We start from the raw sequence: 18,343 nt of genomic DNA on the forward strand, positions 1-18,343 counted from the left end.
GAAACATCAAAAGCGGCACAACCGACAGCTTCACATCTACACTTCATAACTTTTATTTTAGTGGGCGACTATATACCGCACTAAAATTCCGGTTCACCACCCTGTATTGACCTTTTTGGCCTTCTCATTATTTCAAACATAAGTTTTGAAATTCCAAATCCTCTCAGCATCTTTTCCATTCTAAAAAAAACCGACCAAAAACGAGATGGCACGAAGAGGAGGCATCGGCAAAGGATACATGGGTATTACGGTAAGTATTTCCATAAAAAAAATTATCAAAATCGTGAGTAATCGGGCCAAAATTCGGGATTAAAATCCCAGAATTTCGCCTAGGCGGGCGCCGGAATCCATCTCCACCTACGGTGGAACGCATGAACTATGCGTTCCACCGTAGGTGGAGATGCAGCGTGTCGAGCGATCCACCCTAAGGTGGATCGCACGGCGCACGCGCTCCACCGTAAGGCGGAGCGCGCGGCGCATGCGATCCACCTTAGGGTGGATCGCTCGACGTACGCGTTCCACTTAAGGTGGAACGCGTACAACGCATGCACTCCACCTTATGGTGGGGCGCATGCGCCACCCGTTTGGCCTAAGGGCCAAACATTTGCGGCGCACTGGTCGGCCCTAAGGCCGACTGGTGCGCCGCACCCGTTTGGCCCTTAGGGTAGGTGGTGTAAATCACCCGCCCAGGCCAAAAAGGGGCAAATTTTGAATTTTTTTTAAAAAAAATTGCACGGACCGGGCGTAGGCAAACCCGAACGTATAGAAAAAAAAATTATGTTAAATTGAATATACCTTATAAATAAATAATATTACAGGATAAGGAGGGAGCTGACCCTAGACGCACGTCTTCACGTCCTGTTACTGCATCTGCTCGGCGGGACCGGGAGGAGCAGCAGCGGTTTATGGCGGACGCCCGGAGGGCACATGCTGCACAGGCGGAGCGTGCTGAGGGATGGGATGAGGCGGCTGGTATAGACATGGACGGGGATGCTTCTATGCATCGTCCTAGTGCTGATACTATCCCCATAGATCGTGGCGTTGTGACGAGGGGTCGAGACGGATGATTTTCTTCTACCGCAGCATCTTCTTCTGGTAAGAGAAATTAAAAAATGTGTTTATTTGTATTTGTGTTAATCGTGATTATTGAAAAATATACTAAAAAATTAATGTCTACCGTTTGCTGTAATTTCAGGTAGCAGCAAGCGATCGAGGAGTGTAGAAGATGACTGGGTTGTGAAGGACCCCGTCCCCGGGGGTCCATTTGATGATGCTGTGATCCTGAGCTTTTTGGGACATATTGCATGTGCTATATGGGCCGGTCAGGACAGGGGCGTCCTTAGGTGTCATACCAGATCAGGGTATTGCACGAAGCTGAGATTATGGTACAGTGGTTCTTTCCGGACGATTCAGTCGCGTATCGAGTCATCTGGCTTGTTCCATTTACCTGGTATTATGCACAGTCACATAGATGCTGCACTGATCACGGCATTTGTTGAGCGGTGGCAGCCAGACACGTCATCATTTCACATGCCATTTGGCGAGATGACCATTTTGATGCATGATGTGTGGGAGATATTGCGCATCCCCGTAGATGGTGCCATGGTGACTGTTGATGCGACTGTTGATGAGCTTAAGGAGTGCGTGATGGATTTGTTTGGGGTGACTCGGGTTGAGTTAGATGCCCGTCATTATGCTTCTGGTGGTATACGAGCCACTTCCGTCATGGAGCGCTGTGGAGGTGATCGGATTCCTGAGACCCAGGCTATAGCTTGGACGTGGCTGATGCTCGGTTCCACCTTGTTCGTAGACAAGAGTGGTGACCGCATCCGACCTTCTTGTCTGTTAGAGGTGCAGGACTCGGCGGCTGGAGCCGTTGGACTTTCTTGGGGATCAGCTGCACTAGCATATCTATACCGTCATCTTGGTATTGCTACCAGAGGAGATTGTGGGCAGATGACGGGTTGTATGACATTGCTCCAGTCCTGGATTTACGAGTATTTTCCTTGCTTCAGGCCACATCGAGAGGCAGTTACAGTTGACCCGGATCTTCCTAGGGCTTCATTGTGGCCATCTATATCGATGGAGAAGAGCGATGAGCGGCTGAGAGCATTTCGTGCCCGGCTTGATGTGTTGACAGCAGATGAGGTATACTTGCTTTATAATTATAAATATTATTCAATTAAAACAAATTTGTGTATTACTTGTATGTGTTAATGTAATTTTATACATCTGTAGGTCATGTGGATGCCGTATGGCCCTGATGCCATTACTGAGACCCCGAGGACTCTATATTCTGGATGGATACGGTATCGGGATGTGATCGAGCCGTACATGCCGGGGCGATGCCTTCGACAGCTTGGACATGTGCAGACCATTCCTAGACCGATATTGCAGCTTTCTAAGGCTGTTCGCCCGTGGACCAGTTTGAAGTATCGTGTAGAGGTGCCAGCTGTGATGGTGCAGGGTATTTGGGACTCTTTTCCCCAGTCGTCCGTCCTTATACTGTCTGTATTCACTCCAGCACATACTCCATCAGATTGTGAGGATCAGTACATGCATTGGTACACCCGTCACTCACACCCTCGTCTACTTCCGGAGATTGTTGCACCCGGACCGGCTGTTTATACTCGCTCGAACAGTGAGATTGTAAGTTATTTTTGGTTTTCTTGACTGGTCTAGTAATGTGAAATGATATTTACTGAAATGTGAAATGATATTAACCTTGTTTTTTGTTCCTTACTTTTTTACAGTGGGTTAGTCGATTATCTGGCTGGGGTGAAACTGTGCTGGATCACATGAGTCATCTGGACGAGGATGCTGCGATTGTATATAGGCAGTCGTTAGAGGAGATTATGGATGCTTGGCATTTGGCCAAGTGAGTTATGACTGTATTTTGTAGTATTTTAGTACTATTTTGACAGAATTTGGTGGATTGATATTTTAGTACTTTTTTGTGGTATGTTTTGTTATTATTGCAAATTTAAGAATACATTAGAACGACATAAACTGCATAAACTGTAAAAATACATTAGAACGACATAAACTGAAAAAAGACATTACAACGACATAAACCGGAAAAAAAAGACATTAGTCACTATCTTCTTCGTACACCTGAATGTTTGGTGAAGATGTCGCTGGTACACCTGACTGTATTGCAAGGTATATCTCTTTCTCCTCTGCAATATTCGTCTCATATTCCACAGGAAAAATGTTCCATGGAGCATTTCCTCTATTTCTTGGCCAAGCTCGTCCTGGCAGGTAATCGTTCTTTGAAGCGCTGATACTCTGTAGTACTCGAACCTCTAATTTATAACGATCCCAATTTTTCACGATCGAGTAAGGATAAGTTCGATGAACCTCATGAGAAATTTCAGACTCTGTCCATCTTAAAAAGATGATGGAGTTGAAATTTTTTTTAGGGATGATTCCCCTCTGATTATCACGCAATAGTCTGGCGAACATAGCTTTCCAGTCATCAATAGGCATAAACCACTTCAGAAATGTTTGAATATGACTAGGAATATTTCCTTCATTCAAATTGTTCAACCATTCCTCTAGAGCAAATTCAAAAGGCATGTAATACATATAACATAAGAACCACAGCATGTGTAGTGAGTATATTGGAAACTCACCAGCAGACGGAAGCTTGAAGCAAAACATAAATGGAAATTCAGGATGGAACATTGTTGGACTCACAAATGTCTCTCCATATACACGGATTGCGTAGTATTGATAATCAAGCATCTTCGTCGTGCAATCAGACTTATTCAAAGTTGAAACTATGCTTTTCTCGGGAGGAAAATTAGGGAACTCGTTGGTAAAATCAGATGAAGCCATTTATGTTTGAGAGTTTTCGTTGATCGTAATGTAAAGAGTAAATGTGGATAACTGAAGTAGCAACATTGTTTAATTTTATAGATGGAGAATATAGCCGTTGGAATATAGACGTTGGAATATAGACGTTGGAATATAGACGTTGGAATGTGGATAACTGAAGTAGCAAAATTCATCAATATTCACCTGTAACATTACAGAACCACACAAAATTCATCACAATTCACCTGTAACATTACAGAACCACATAAAATTCATCAATATTCACCTGTAACATTACAGAACCACACAAAATTCATCTGTAACATTACAGAATATCAACCACTAATATCCCCTAAGTTGGGCCAATCTGGTCCACTGTGTCACCCTATCCTGATAGAACCACACATAATTCATCAGAATTCACCTGTAACATTACAGAACCACACATAATTGATCAGAATTCACCTGTAACATTACAGAACCACACATAATTCATCACAATTCACCTGTAACATTACAGAACCACACATAATTCATCAGAATTCACCTGTAACATTACAGAATATCAACCACTAATATCCCCTAAGTTGGGCCAATCTGGTCCACTGTGTCACCCTATCCTGATAGAAGCGCTCCCATCCTACAACGCTTTGGCCTCGGTGCACAAACCACCAGTGTACTATAGGGGGCACCGGAAAGTTAGGCGATAAATTTAAACGTATGTAGTGCTGGCAGTGATTCCCTAAATGAGCTATACAAATCTCACGTGATGGTCTTGTAGCAGTCGATGCGGTATACAATGGTAAGATAGTACCACACAACGCTAATGTGTCCCCACCTGAGAAGCCAAATAACATGATAGCAGAATTGTACATGGTAGCAACCGGCCACAAGTCATCCCAAACGATCATCCAATAATCCGGCGTACAACCTGCACCGTCCCAACTTACTCTACGAAGAGCTGCATCAACAGTATCAACAAACACTCTTTGATACAAACAACGGTTAGCAATTACTTCATTTCGAATGTGATGCCTAACTGTCTGCCACGCTTCTTCGTCACCAAAAATGTAAGTTGCTACCGTACGGAAACCACAATTTCCATCACCTACAACGTCGTAGTATGATTCGACGTATGGTTTAATTATGCCAACTATTTTATCGGAATGTACGAATTCAGAACCATGATACGTTTTTCCATCTGCATTCATGTATATTAGTGTAAAACAACTCTATATTGCAAAGCAGTTATAAAAAAAAGTTAGGTTTATCAGATATAATTTACCTGATGAGGCAGCATTATGTACCGAGGATGACGAGCTAATTCTGCCACTTCTACCACGACTCCTAGATGAACTAGTAGAACGAGCCCGTCCACGACGAGTTTCATTATATTCCCAAGAACTCGGCATACGTTTTGTGGATTTGCTCACCTTAGGTCGCCCCCGCACGTTAATTTTGACATCGGGTTCGGTGTACTGAGCTTGATCAGGGTGTAGTTGATCATGGATAAACATTGAAATATTACGCATTACAGATGGGTCGGCTTTAGAGACTTGGTCCACTAAGGACTTAAAATATCGCTGCTCCTCGTTCAGATCATTACGCCCGTCATTTTCATCAGTGTGACCATGATTGATTAAAAGTGTTCTCCAAAACACGTGAACACTCTCAGAACTGATCATTTGTTCCAGATCACAAGCTCGTTTCAGTTCACATGCACATGGTATCTTATGCGATGTTCTCAATACACAACCGCAACGCACGTACACTTCATGGCTCAACCCTCTCATACGCTCTAACTCTTGATTCAACAACTGCAGACAATAATGAGAGACTTTGAATACAAGTTGGCTTAATGGGCGTCCGGTGAAAGTGACTGCTTGACGAAGCCGCGACTGTTCAAGCATGTACCTGATACGAAGACAAAATTATTATTAGTTAGTGAAATGATACAACCCTAAATGCAAATTCCAAAATCGCAGTAGAAGAAATTGCAAATACCTTATATTGGTTGCTTGTGATTCAATCTGCTTGTGAACCTTCTGCCATACCGTGTCAAGGGACCCAGTTGCCGTATTGAGCCATTGCTTTAGACTAGCATGTTCGCTCTCCACTCGACAAGTAGTTGTGTTACCAAAATGTAGGAACTCCTTTGTCCAAGCAACAACAAACTTCTCCTTATGCACCAACCACGTCTCCTCAACATACGAGATAACTCCTTTGAACCTGCTCATCTTTTCCTTCATCATCATAAGATTGGTCTCGTACTCCTCAATGGTTAATGATTCTAATATTGTTCTCCATTTGCCATTCTTGAATTTAGAGGCAAGGCCTTTATCTCCAATGATTCTATACACACGATCTTCCACATCCTTATTAATATGCCAAGTGCATAGCAAGTGCGCTGCTTGTGGAAAAACTTCTTGTATCGGCTTTAATAACCCAAGCTCTCTGTCACTAACAACAACGGTCGGGTTAAGATCATCCCCAAGCAAAATCTTCAGCCTTTGCAAAATCCAACGATAGCTCCCTTCGGTCTCGTCTTTAACAATAGCATACGCTATCTTGAAGTTATTATTGCATGGCGTCATCCCAACAATCTCAACAAACGGCATTTTGTACTTGTTTGTTTTGTACGTTGAATCAATGCCGATGTACCAGTGGTAAGTCCTGAACATATCAATTGACTCTGGATGTGCCATGAACACATGCGTTATCACACCTGAATCAGCCTGTGTGTAATTGACATATTTGTTCTCCACAGCAATATGGTAGAATTGACTAGCCAGGTCTCTACCTTCAAACGCGTCCCTCCTCATTTTGTCCCTGTAATTATATATGTGTTTAATTACTGAGTTGTCCTCTGGGTGTTTTTCTTTAACTGCTGCTAAAATAGCACAAGGCTTTGCTTGAGCTGAAGACATATCACGCACAATTTGTTTAGATGCGATACTGAGTCCGCTCATTTGCCGACTTCCCTCTGGATACATACGCATTGTATGGTTATGCATTCCAGTTAACCCAGCCTTAGCCTTTATCCCCCATCCCGAAAGGTCTGCATGTTGATAGGCTTTAATCTGAAATTTACATCGGCACACTTTAGTTTTACTTTTTCTAATTGCAGGATCTTCATCATTTTTCACAACACCTCTATATCGTTCACCCCGTGAACAGCGCAACAACTTCTGTTTACCCCCATGTTTGTGCGAAGATATTACAAGCTCAAACCCATTCTGAATAGCTATCTTTTTTGCCCAATCAATAGCATCCTGACTAGAGGGGAAAACGGTATCCGTTATAAAACGCGAACTATAATCAATGTTATCGGGGTTCCAATCTTCTATCGCTACCTGAATATACGAAAAAATTTTACATTAAAATTACAAAAAAAAATACTTCGGGCCTATTTCTCCCGTTCGAAATTAGTTCGGGGCAATTTCTGCCCACTTTTGCCTGAACGGGCAGGCTACCCGTTCCACCATAGGTGGAAACGGGCAGCGCGTACTGCCCGTTCCAAAGGTGGAACGGGTGGCGCGTACCACCCGTTCCATGGGTGGAGCGGGTGGCGATTACCACCCGTTCCTTAGGCCGATCGGGTAGTTCATCCGATCGGCCTAAGGAACGGGTGGTAATCGCCACCCGCCCAGGCAAAATTCGAATAAAAAAAAAATAAAAAAATGATTAATAACGTTTTTAATTCTCGTAATATTACCTCGTGTTCGAACTCATTGTCTTCGGGAATATTTTGATCCATTTTTTTCAAATCCGGAATTTGTGCTCGGGAGAGAAAACTAAAGAGAGTTTTTAAGGTTTTAGGGGAAAAAAAGTGGCAAGGGTAAAATGGTCAAAACAGTGCGGTGAAACGGAAATTAAGGGCGGTATTTAACAATACCCTTATTTTAAGTACATTAATGAGCCTCAAAAGACCAGAGGAAACAAAACTCGAAATAACATTATAAATTAATTTTACAATCAAGAACGAAAAATTTGTAATCCAATTCTAATTTTTGAATTCGCTCAATCAAAGTAAAAGTAATTAATAAAAAAAACCATACAAATGTGAAGTTGATCAAAACTTAAACTTGTATTTTCTCAACTATTTCAATACTTGTATGCTCTAAAAATGGAAAAGAAAAATAAATTAAAATGATTTAAATTGAAGTACAATGTCCTAATTATATAGTTTGATGTCTAATAAAAAAAAAAATTGCACCCGAATATACTAATTTTGTGGTTGCTAACAACTTTACAACTACTCCACAGTTTTATTGCAACCTTTTCTAAAGCAACTCTGTGAACCATCAAAACAAATATATATATAGATCAAGGAATAACAGAACAAAATTTTCCAATAGAAAAAATTAAAGCTCTCATCTATGATATAAAAGGGGCGGCCCGGTGCATTACGCATCCCGCTGAGCGAGGGTCCGGGGAGGGGTCCCACCACAAGGGTGTACTGGGAGCAAGCCTTCCCCTACCAATTTATTTGGCAAGAGGCCGCTCCTAAGACTCGAACCCGTGACCTCTTGGTCACACGACAACAACGTTTACCGTTGCGCAAAGGCTCGCCCTCTTCTCTCATCTATGATATATTTTAAGAAAATAAAAATGTTCAGATTATGAGAAATAGCCAAGATGAGTTGATTCATTGAACGATTTCTCGGATTGTACGACAACAGCCTCCTCTGCAACAATCCAGCCTTCACCATTGAAGTTTTCTTCACCAGATTGATTACAACAACTCTGAAATAACAAATTGAACAATCATAAAACTCTTCCTAATTCAAATATTAAACCAACCTTAAATGTACTGCACTGCATCGGAGATCGAGCTTTTCGTAAGTTTATTATACCCTATTTAATGGAGACTATAGTAATGAACTCCTACAATAGATGTTTGAGAAACTAACCTTTGAGCAAGTGAATACAAGGAGTGTCATCCAGTTCCAATCGTGTAGAGAACTTGTTTGACAATTATCAGAAGCATCTTGTAGAAAATATATTAAAGGGGGCATCAGCTGCATCTCATAATGCCTTGATCCACCACAGAGCTTGCATGTCCCGGGGTCTCCCACCTCAGCTGCTGCTATAAGAGGCTTTCCTCCGTAGAGGTACCTGAATAAAGTGTGTTCACGAAAATTGAAGACTACAAATGAGATATAAACCATCTATGAAATCAGGAAACAATAAATGAAATTCCACATAAGCCCCAAGGTGAACAAGAAAATAAATAAAGTATTGGGCACAAAATAGTAAAAGAAGCTGCTTTAAATCACAACTTTTCCAGGACATGCTAATAACGTTAGGGGTACATTTTCATGTGAGGGGTTTGGGGAGAAATTCTATTATGCTCTTGGGATAGAGTTAAATCTCAACACTTCAACGTAAAGCTTAAAAGATCTTGGCAGATTCTATAGGTTTAGCTTTTGTGCCTTTACTGTATTGCCACCAAGCATCAATTCAACATGAGATCATAAATTGAAAAAATGGCAGAAGAACGAACCTCCATAACTAAAATAGTAAGGTATCTCTATAATCAAATGCCTAAAACAACAATATCTTATTTCCAGACTCTATACCTGAAGCATTGTTCTGGGTTAGCATCCAATTTCTTTTTGAACTTAAGATATGTCCTGTCTGCAGTTAAAGCTTTATCATATTCATAAACTTCATCGACCCATACTTCTTGTTCTTCATTATCATTATCCATATGTCTCTCCTTCATGGAAAGATTGGAGTTAGCAACATCCCTCAAAGATGGTTCTTCCTGAGTGTAAATGTAAAAACAAGGAACCACTGCAATAACCAGAAAAAATAAACTGGGTCATGAATTTTGAACATCACAACAATTTGAGAAAAACCAAAGAAACCAATAAAATAACAACGTTGAACTAATTCAAAAATTCAAATAACATTGGAATAGGTATCAAACATGAAAGTCTAAGAAAATAGCAAGTACATTGGTATTAGTAATAAGCAATTAATGATGAAGATAGCAACTTACCTGGTATATCCAGGTCTACCAATTTTCTCGTTGGACTCAGAGACAAAGAATTGATAAAGGACTCGGTTTGCACATTCTTCTGCGGTTTCTTTGAATTAGAAGCCAAGAATCCAGCTTCAGAAAGTGCTTTACTCAAATCCTCAAGATCAATATCCTCATCGCTTTCATCATCCAACCAGTTGGTTTTTGAAACTGAAACAGAAGGAGCAGCTGAAGGAAGCACTTCTTCAGAACTTGTAAACTGCTCTCTTTCATTATCCAATTTTTGAAGGCGAAGAGCACGCCAGCTGAGAATCAACACAAATCCAAAAGAAAATATATAAAAGGAAAACTAAACTAATAGATAAAAGGAAAAGAATAATCAGGCAATTAGAGATTCAAAGATATGCGTAATACCTATTAGGATTAGTGCCACATTCTGGCACTATACAACCAAAAACCAAAATAAGACGATTTTCAACCACGAAGTTTCCATTGGAAAGTGGAGCATAAACCTGAGCAACGAGACAAAGCTTTCTTCCACAGACGCCACAATTAAGCAGATTTGCTGTTAAGCCCTGATGAGGAAAAGGCCAATCCTGTTGAAAGTGGATGGAAGTATTAAAAAAAATAGAAATTTACATTAAATAATTCAAATGTCAACAACAAATATATAAAACATATCAGTAAATAAAAAATATAAGAATTTACATAAAACAAGTGTCAATAAACAAAATTAATTGAAATAAGAAGATAGTTACCAACCGGAATTCCACCAATTTTAGTTGTACAATAGTCAGATAGCTCATGATTATCATCAGCCCATGGTCCAGGCATGCCAAGTAGGACTCGGCCCATAATTTTCCTTGACTGTTAGAACAAAACAAACTACAATATTAGAATCGAGTTAGAAATGTATATAGTCCGTACTAATGATAATGAGAAAGAAGAAAAATGAAAGAAACTAAGAACTCAGGCTAGTCTATCTACCTTGGACTATATGGAATGACAAGGATAATAATACCAATCAAAGCCAAAAATTGATAGGGTTCTATATGGAAATTGCAGAAAAACCTTGCTAGCTCCTGCGGACTTACTGTAACCACTGAATATTCCAGAAATGATTTGGAATGAAATCTCAATGGACTTCATCACTAAACTTCCAAAATCAAAGGGTTTCGATGCAATTTTGGTCATGGTTGAAAGATTAAGTAAATGCTCAGTTTATCCTCTTATAGCACCCCCTAATCTGCAAATCTATAGCTAATATGTTTGTGAAGGAGATTATCAGATTACATGGCATTCCCCTAGCCATAGTTAGTGACTTTAGAAAGAGTTGTTATGCAGGGAACCAAGCTGAATATGTCATCAGCTTATCATTCGGAAATGGATCGACAGACAGAAGTCATCAATAGATGCCTCAAGAAGTATCTGTGCTGTTTTCCTGTGGAACAGCTGGTTACCCTGGGCAGAATATTGGGATAACACCGCATTCCACGTGTCAACAGGAGTCACACTGTTTGAGGTGGTTTATGGCACAAAAACTCCAACTCTCTTGCATTATGTTCCGGGAGAGGTTAGGGTGGGACGGGTAGCACGAGAGCTAACTAATTGCACATAAGCTTTGGCTCGATTGTAGAAAAGGCACAAATTCTGATGAAGAAAGAGGCAGATAGGCATAGTAGAGATGTTTCCTTTGAAACAGGAGACTGCGTGTATCTAAAGCTGAGGCCTCACAAGCAACAATTTGTAGCCCAGCGTGTCAACCAACAAGTAGCAGCTCGTTTTTACAGGCCATTTCGAGTGCTAAAACGCATTGGTCAAGTTGCTTATGAGCTGCAACTTCCAACACACTCAAAGATACACCCCATATGCTTCCATGTTGAAGAAGGCTGACAAACCTCATTCCGTTGAAGCATCCCTACTAGAAAGTTTTGATGTGGAGCTGGCTGGTTCAATTCAACCGGAACAGGTCTTGGTGACACACAAGCTCCAACTATAAAATCAAATGGCTGAAAATGAAGGTAAAATTTTGCAGATGGTACAATGAATATGTATCATCCACTAAAAGTATGATGACTATTGATGCTACTACCTCTTAACAAATTTCTGCTCTCATACATATTTGAACTCTCTGAAACCTCAAAGATTATATTTTAGAACTGAATTCACAACATCCACGAGCTTCAATTTGAAAAATTCTAGAACTCCAGAGACTATGATTTTTTAACTCAAATTCTGGAGACATAATCATATGGATTAATAGATAGAAAATGTTAGAGAAACCTATTATAACAACTTTAATAAAAAGAAAAAAAAAAGCAAGAAACATGCTAGGGGGAAAAAAGTTTTAAGCTACTACAATTTTAAATTGGGAACAAGGCAACCACATTCAATCTCAAAAAAGGAGGATGATAGCTACTAAAAATCTACAACTTCTGCTCCTGAAATAGTCTGACTAGTAAAACAGAAGGAAAAAGGAAAAAAAGTTTAGACCTCAAAACAGCGGCAAGTTGAGGGTCACCGGCTTTCTCAGTGTCATGGAACCATTTGAACTAAAAGCTCAAGCTGATAGTTCATGGTCCACTTCATAACACAGGCCCATATTACCATGTCCTGCAATTAAATCAACAAATGGGACTGCCAGGAATCGAACCCTGGACCACTTGGTCACACTGGCTCTGATATCATGTCAATGAACCATTTGAACTACCACACGCGAATGCCCACTGGGCTTGAAGCGTGCACAACACAGGCCCATATTACCATGTCCTACAATTAAATCAACAAATGGAGCTGCCAGGAATCGAACCTTGGACCACTTGACCAAACTGGCTCTGATACCATGAAATGATGAAAGTATTTCTTACTTCATGATTTTGATAGGTAAGCTTTACACATATATATACAGTGATGAAAGTATGGGTGTAGGAAGAGACCCATGACCTATACAGACTCAATAAGATAACAGAAGACTCAATAAGATAACAGACTCAACAGACAATAATGAAATACAGACTTAGAGACTTATTATTTAATTTGTAACAATATAGGCAAAGGATAGGTGACGCAGCAGCAAAGTGACAGCTGCATTTATTCAGTAGGTTTCATTATGCCAAGTAATTAAGTGTACAAAATTTATATATTTTAGTAATTAAGTGTACAAAATTTATATATTTTGGAAGACGAGTTACTTTATTAATTTTGTAATCAACATTATTGGAAAAAAATTAATAAAGAGAACATTTATTACTTTTCTCTTCCAAAAATATTCAGTAAGACAATATTATAATTAAGAAATTCTGCTGACTTTATTTTTCTCATTCTTTTATCAGTTGTATATGCTTTTAATTGTTAGTTTAAGAACACTCTCCCATAACACAGAGACAGGAAAAGTAAAGAATCTTCCGGCAATTTGACACAAAATTTCATTTGTTTAACAAGTGATCAAAACCTAATCAGAACACAAACTTAATCTAAATTAACTGCCAATCAATTGATTTGAACTTGGGAGATTTATTTTGAGACAGACTGAGCATCATTTATCCTCTTCTTTTAGCAACTGAAAACAAATTCTTCCATGAAACATGAATACAGGAACTCAATACAAAAAAACAGGAAGAAATAGGGATAAGGGTCAAATTTGACCCTAACTTTTTTAGGAAAGTGCAAATTTGGCCTTAACGCACGAAATGATACAAAATTAACCCTAATGTTTCAAGCAAGATCAATTTTAGCTTTACGTTACTGAAAATTTGAAAAGGCTGGTTTGACTAAATATGATCTTGCTTGGAAACGTTGGGGTTAAATTTGGACCATTTCGTATGTTAGCGCCAAATCTGCACTTTCCCGAAAACGTTAAGATCAAATTTGGCCCTTATCCCGAAGTAATATGTTAGTGCATTAAGCTCTGGTGCTAAATACAATTAAATCATGCCAAGGAATACATGATAAATTTATGACTATCCAAAGGCCAGGGTTATTTATTCTCTAGACTTCAATTGAATAGCTCTTTCTACATGTAAAAGGGCGGCCCGGTCGCACTACGCGTCCCCGCTGAGCGAGGGTCCGGGGAGGGGTCCCACCACAAGGTGTACTGGGGGCAAGCCTTCCCCTACCAATTTATTTGGCAAGAGGCCGCTCCTAAGACTCGAACCCGTGACCTCTTGGTCACACGACAACAACGTTTACCGTTGCGCCAAGGCTCGCCCTCAATAGCTCTTTCTACATGTATTCATTTTTTTTTACCTTGGCCTAACAAACCAGGGAAGACATGCAAAATTAATATCAAAGCAATGACAGATACAGATCGAGACAACAAATCATTACCTGGTTGTAAATCTCCTTTGCTACCAATTTTTATATTCTACTAGCTAACTATAGCAAAATCGCTCTTAATGCAAAGAAAGATTATCAAACCATTCCCAGCCTGCAGAAATAACAGAACTAGGATCTCCATTAATTCTCTTTCACAGAGACAACTTATCGCATACAAGTTATAACATGTCAAAATGCTGTTATTTAGTAACAATATTTTTCTTCAGATCCTGCCAAACTTCAGGGCCTCTAGGATGAAGTTCTACATACCGCTTGACAAACAATTTATCTGAGCATCCAATTAAAGAGCTCAAGGAAAGCGTGGATCCAACTTTTCCATGATCTTTCAGCCAATTGTACATAGTCAATCTAAGCTTTATAGTAGGTATTGTATAGGTAAGAAATGCAGGAAATGAGACTAATGATGATACAGGATAACCCAAATCATTTAGAAAATAATCGATCTTCATTTGGATAACCTCCTTTCTCTGGTTAAGAACTTGAGGAGCTATTTTAATCATTTGAATAACATCCTTCCTATCCAAACCAGCTTGCATGATACAATCAAATCTCTCTTGGAGCTCATCTCCTTTGCCTCGGAAAACCTTGAGTGCCTTTTCCATTTCCTTTGACTTCTCTACAAATCCCAAGTCCACCAAGAAGTTAGTCTTCAGCATTTGTGATGTCAGCCTCTCTCCTGTGCTTGGCATCGGTTTGACTTTTGATCCCATCACCCAGTTCCTCATTTCTTCTGGGTTCTGCAAGATGATATCACAAAGTCGCTTCTTTCCAACATTTAAGGCAGAAAGTAAGCTGTTTGTCTTCTTCAATGAACATGAACCCAGTACAAGTGAATGAGAACAGATGATCTTCCCAATATCTTCTGTCTCCATCTCAATCTCATTGAACAAAAGAAAACATTGCTTCAAATTCGAAAGGAACTTTCCAACTGTCATCTCTGGGAATTCTAGAAACATGTAATGCATCTGGTTTATTGAGGATCCAAATTTAAATAGAAACCCAATTAGTGATAATGTATTTTCCCCTGAACTCTCAAAGAGAATTCCTGGATGCCTGCCCATCAGCCTGCCCAAGTCTTCTTCAGAGTAACCTGCGTTGCTAAATAATTCTAGAATTGCATACAACCGACTCCAATTATAAGAAATCTTATCGGATAAATGCTGCTCAATCCAACAACATTCTTTCCCTCCTTTCCTCAATATCTCAACTGACTTAATAAAGTATACATTGACATTTCCAGTCAAAAGGTTGGGGCTACAAATCACCATTTTACCTATAAAAGACTGCTCAAGCCCCACCTCTTCATAAGCCTTAAGTTTCGATGCCAAGACCCCATAGTTATACTGAAAAACTTCTCTTGCTTCTTTGTAAATCTTCCCCACCTTATTTCTTGGTATCCCATAACTACAAAGAACGCTATAATTTACTAGCAGCAAATCATCATCAGTCAAAAACATCAAATCACGTGGAAGAAGAGACTCATATTGATGAGGTCTTAAACCAGAACTCTCAAAGAAAGGCTCAAATTCATTAATAGGGTGATAACGCAAGAAACGAGTTACAGAACGTCCAGTATCTGAAAGAGTAGTACAACCAACCTTTTCTAATAGCTTAGCAAGAAAAACAGGGGAGTTTTTACTCATATGCTCTGCATCAGCAAGCTCTAGGGTTCTAGTAGAATGCAAGTAGTCTATAAGTGCAGCCTGAGCTCGTTTTATCGTGGCCTCACCGATTTGGGGAGTGATTTCGCCATCCATATCATTATCAACTACCTCTTTTCTCCTATAAAACCTAGGGTTATTTGCAATGCAGAACAACGACCCAGATGGCCATACTGGAATTTTATAGCTATCAAAAAAATTGATAGAAGCCCATTTTAGAATAGCAGGTGTTCGAAGTATATGCAAACGGATCATGGTTAGGTTGGTGATGAATACATAAAGAAAGAATTCGTTTTCAGAAAAATGGAAGCAGGAATTATAAAATCGACGGAAATGGAGAATAGAGGGATTTCTGGTTCTTACCTTGGGTTTTATGGCGGGTTAGTTGAGTAAAATGACTGATGATGAAGATATGGAGATTCAGGGTTTCTTCTACTTCTGCTGGTTCAGTTGAGGCTTGAATTGAGACGCTATTTTAGCTGTTTGTCCTTCGCAGACTATATGACCCTTTAAATTTTATTTTGTAACCTAAAAATCCTTAAACTTTATATATATTTAATATTAAAATCAAAATCAAAATCAAAATTAACTGAACAAGTTTGATTATATAGTTTTCTCCAAAAAAAAAAAAAAAGTTTGATTATATAGTTGAGTTTTTTTAACCTAAGTAACCTAAATTATATAGTCCTCTTCATTGTATAAAACTGGTGTAACATTATTTGTATAGCCTTTAACGACTAAATGAATGATCCACCGTTAACTTAGATATGAGCTTATTAAATTTAAGTCTTATAATGCTTTAAATCTCTATAATAGAATTCTAATAAATCGAGATCTAATGATGAATGACCAAAGACTACATGATTATTAAGGTTCATGTGATAAAAAAATGTGTGTAAACCTTAGTACAATTTATCAAACACCTTTACAATAATTATTTAGCACTTACATGGTATCAGAGTCATGGCTAATTCAATTTTAAGGCTCAATAATCTGGCCTCCTCTCACCTCATCTCTGCGGCGCCGGCTGCTCAACTATTTTTTTCGTTGATCACGACATCCTCTAAACCTACCATGGCTTCTGTCTCATCTCCGGAACAGTCTAATTCATATTTCAACAACTTGTTCACTATGGTTACCGATCGTTCATTCCCTCTCCATTCCTTTATGCCTCCGCTGATCTGAACTCATGCCCCTTTGCCTGAACTTATGTTGTTGCCTTCTCAATCCACCATTCCTCAATCTTCCATTCCCTAGTCGTTTAATTCTCCTTCTTTATTTTCTTCCTAGAACCCGAGTGGTATTTATAGACCCGCGTCTTACATAGATTGGCACCATCCGCAGTATCCCACCTCTATTCCTCCAACCACACTTCGCCCTATTGAGCCATCCCAGACGCATCACTCGAACCCTATCCCGCCTTCGTCTATCTATTCTAATTCTCATGTTTCTCTTACTGCCCCTCAGGACCATACTACCTGTCCCCATATGTTTGTCTCCCCTACTCAATTTACAGATACACTTCCAATCCAGTATCTTCTACCATTCGCCTCCACTCACATCCTTCAAATCTCAATCAAACTTACACTAACCAACTATCACATTTGGAAAACTTATATTGTTGCTACCCTTCAGGCCATACACATTTTTGATAAGCATTGCTCGGGTGTTACACCACCACTAGCTAAATATGTGCCTCGTGGTGTTGGGGTTGATTGTAATGTCTCAGAAAGCTTCATGTATAATACAACGTTCTATCACTAGGAACAACATGATCATCTTGCACTTGCTACTATTCTGACATCATTATCTGAAGATGTAATCTCAACATTTACCAATATTGACTCTGCTCGATAGTTGTGGTTACTTGAACGCACATATGGAACAGTTTCTGAAAACATGCGTATCTAGTTGACTCTTGGACTCAATGACCTTCGCGAGAATGACATGTCAATGGTTGTGTATCTTCAGAAACTTAAGATTATTGTTGATGAACTTACTATAGCCGGTACTCTTGCTAGTGCTACTCAACTTATTACTACTATGTTCAAACATCTCGGTTCAGAATATCAGGGTGTTCTCACGGCACTCAATGTTTGTCGCATGTCTCTAGTCGAATGGTATGAACTTTATGATAAGTCGGTATGTCATGAACTTCTTCTTAAAAGCACCGACCCCCTTCATATGGCGAATATTTCCACTAAGACGGTTGATGGGACTTCCACACTTGTCAAAAGCAAGAAGAAAAGAAGCAGTTGCTTTCTCTATAGTGATACTCACCACTAGGTTGATCACTGCACCTCTAAACGTTAGTATCAAAGACCTTCATCAACACACTCCGGCTTTTCTCGTCCCTTTTAAGGATGGAGATGCCCCTAAAAAATCCTTTTGCCCATAAGCTCATATAACTTGGACATATGGACCCTTTGGATATCCTCAGTTCTCTGAGTTTGATGGCACTAATCAACCTTGGTATCCCGACACGGGTGTTACCCATCACATAACGAATAATGCCCAGAATATGCAACAGCTTGCACCA

General features: G+C 39.6%; 3 protein-coding genes across 4 annotated transcripts; 1 reads left to right on the top strand and 2 right to left on the bottom strand.

Moving 5' to 3' along the window:
• Positions 1–2,072: 2,072 nt before the first annotated feature.
• On the top strand, positions 2,073–3,015 carry LOC136224756 (uncharacterized). The gene is made up of 3 exons (XM_066013178.1): positions 2,073–2,148; positions 2,239–2,649; positions 2,754–3,015. Exons 1-3 carry the CDS (start codon positions 2,083–2,085, stop codon positions 2,880–2,882), a joined length of 606 nt encoding a protein of 201 aa, XP_065869250.1. The 5' UTR covers positions 2,073–2,082; the 3' UTR covers positions 2,883–3,015.
• A 4,931-nt stretch (positions 3,016–7,946) lies between these two features.
• LOC136222389 (uncharacterized) lies at positions 7,947–16,326 on the bottom strand. Of its 2 annotated transcripts, none has more exons than XM_066010107.1 (7): positions 16,168–16,326; positions 10,571–10,675; positions 10,223–10,404; positions 9,827–10,113; positions 9,402–9,618; positions 8,733–8,937; positions 7,947–8,565 (listed from the first exon to the last, which is right to left on the bottom strand). In XM_066010107.1, the coding sequence occupies exons 2-7, from the start codon at positions 10,661–10,663 to the stop codon at positions 8,440–8,442; spliced, it is 1,110 nt and encodes a 369-aa protein (XP_065866179.1). In that variant the 5' UTR covers positions 10,664–10,675; positions 16,168–16,326; the 3' UTR covers positions 7,947–8,439. The 2 variants fall into 2 exon arrangements, with proteins under 2 accessions (XP_065866179.1, XP_065866180.1); XM_066010108.1 differs by lacking the exon at positions 16,168–16,326 and adding an exon at positions 10,796–14,081.
• On the bottom strand, positions 14,163–16,169 carry LOC136222388 (transcription termination factor MTEF18, mitochondrial-like). Its single transcript, XM_066010106.1, has one exon. It carries the CDS (start codon positions 16,057–16,059, stop codon positions 14,323–14,325), a length of 1,737 nt encoding a protein of 578 aa, XP_065866178.1. The 5' UTR covers positions 16,060–16,169; the 3' UTR covers positions 14,163–14,322.
• Positions 16,327–18,343: the final 2,017 nt, after the last annotated feature.

Source organism: Euphorbia lathyris, chromosome 3 (genome assembly GCF_963576675.1).
Source record: "Euphorbia lathyris chromosome 3, ddEupLath1.1, whole genome shotgun sequence".
Lineage (NCBI taxonomy): Eukaryota > Viridiplantae > Streptophyta > Magnoliopsida > Malpighiales > Euphorbiaceae > Euphorbia > Euphorbia lathyris.

Bases quoted from the DNA above. Each gene is read 5' to 3' on its own strand.
- LOC136224756 (XM_066013178.1), top strand. From the start codon at position 2,083: ATGGAGAAGAGCGATGAGCGGCTGAGAGCATTTCGTGCCCGGCTTGAT. The intron at 2,149-2,238 runs GTATACTTGCTT...ATACATCTGTAG, and splicing joins ATGTGTTGACAGCAGATGAG to GTCATGTGGATGCCGTATGG. The intron at 2,650-2,753 runs GTAAGTTATTTT...ACTTTTTTACAG, and splicing joins CTCGCTCGAACAGTGAGATT to TGGGTTAGTCGATTATCTGG.
- LOC136222389 (XM_066010107.1), bottom strand. From the start codon at position 10,663: ATGGGCCGAGTCCTACTTGGCATGCCTGGACCATGGGCTGATGATAAT. The intron at 10,114-10,222 runs GTATTACGCATA...GTTGATTCTCAG, and splicing joins TGTGGCACTAATCCTAATAG to CTGGCGTGCTCTTCGCCTTC. The intron at 8,566-8,732 runs GTTAGTTTCTCA...TTGTTATTTCAG, and splicing joins TTGTATTCACTTGCTCAAAG to AGTTGTTGTAATCAATCTGG.
- LOC136222388 (XM_066010106.1), bottom strand. From the start codon at position 16,059: ATGATCCGTTTGCATATACTTCGAACACCTGCTATTCTAAAATGGGCT.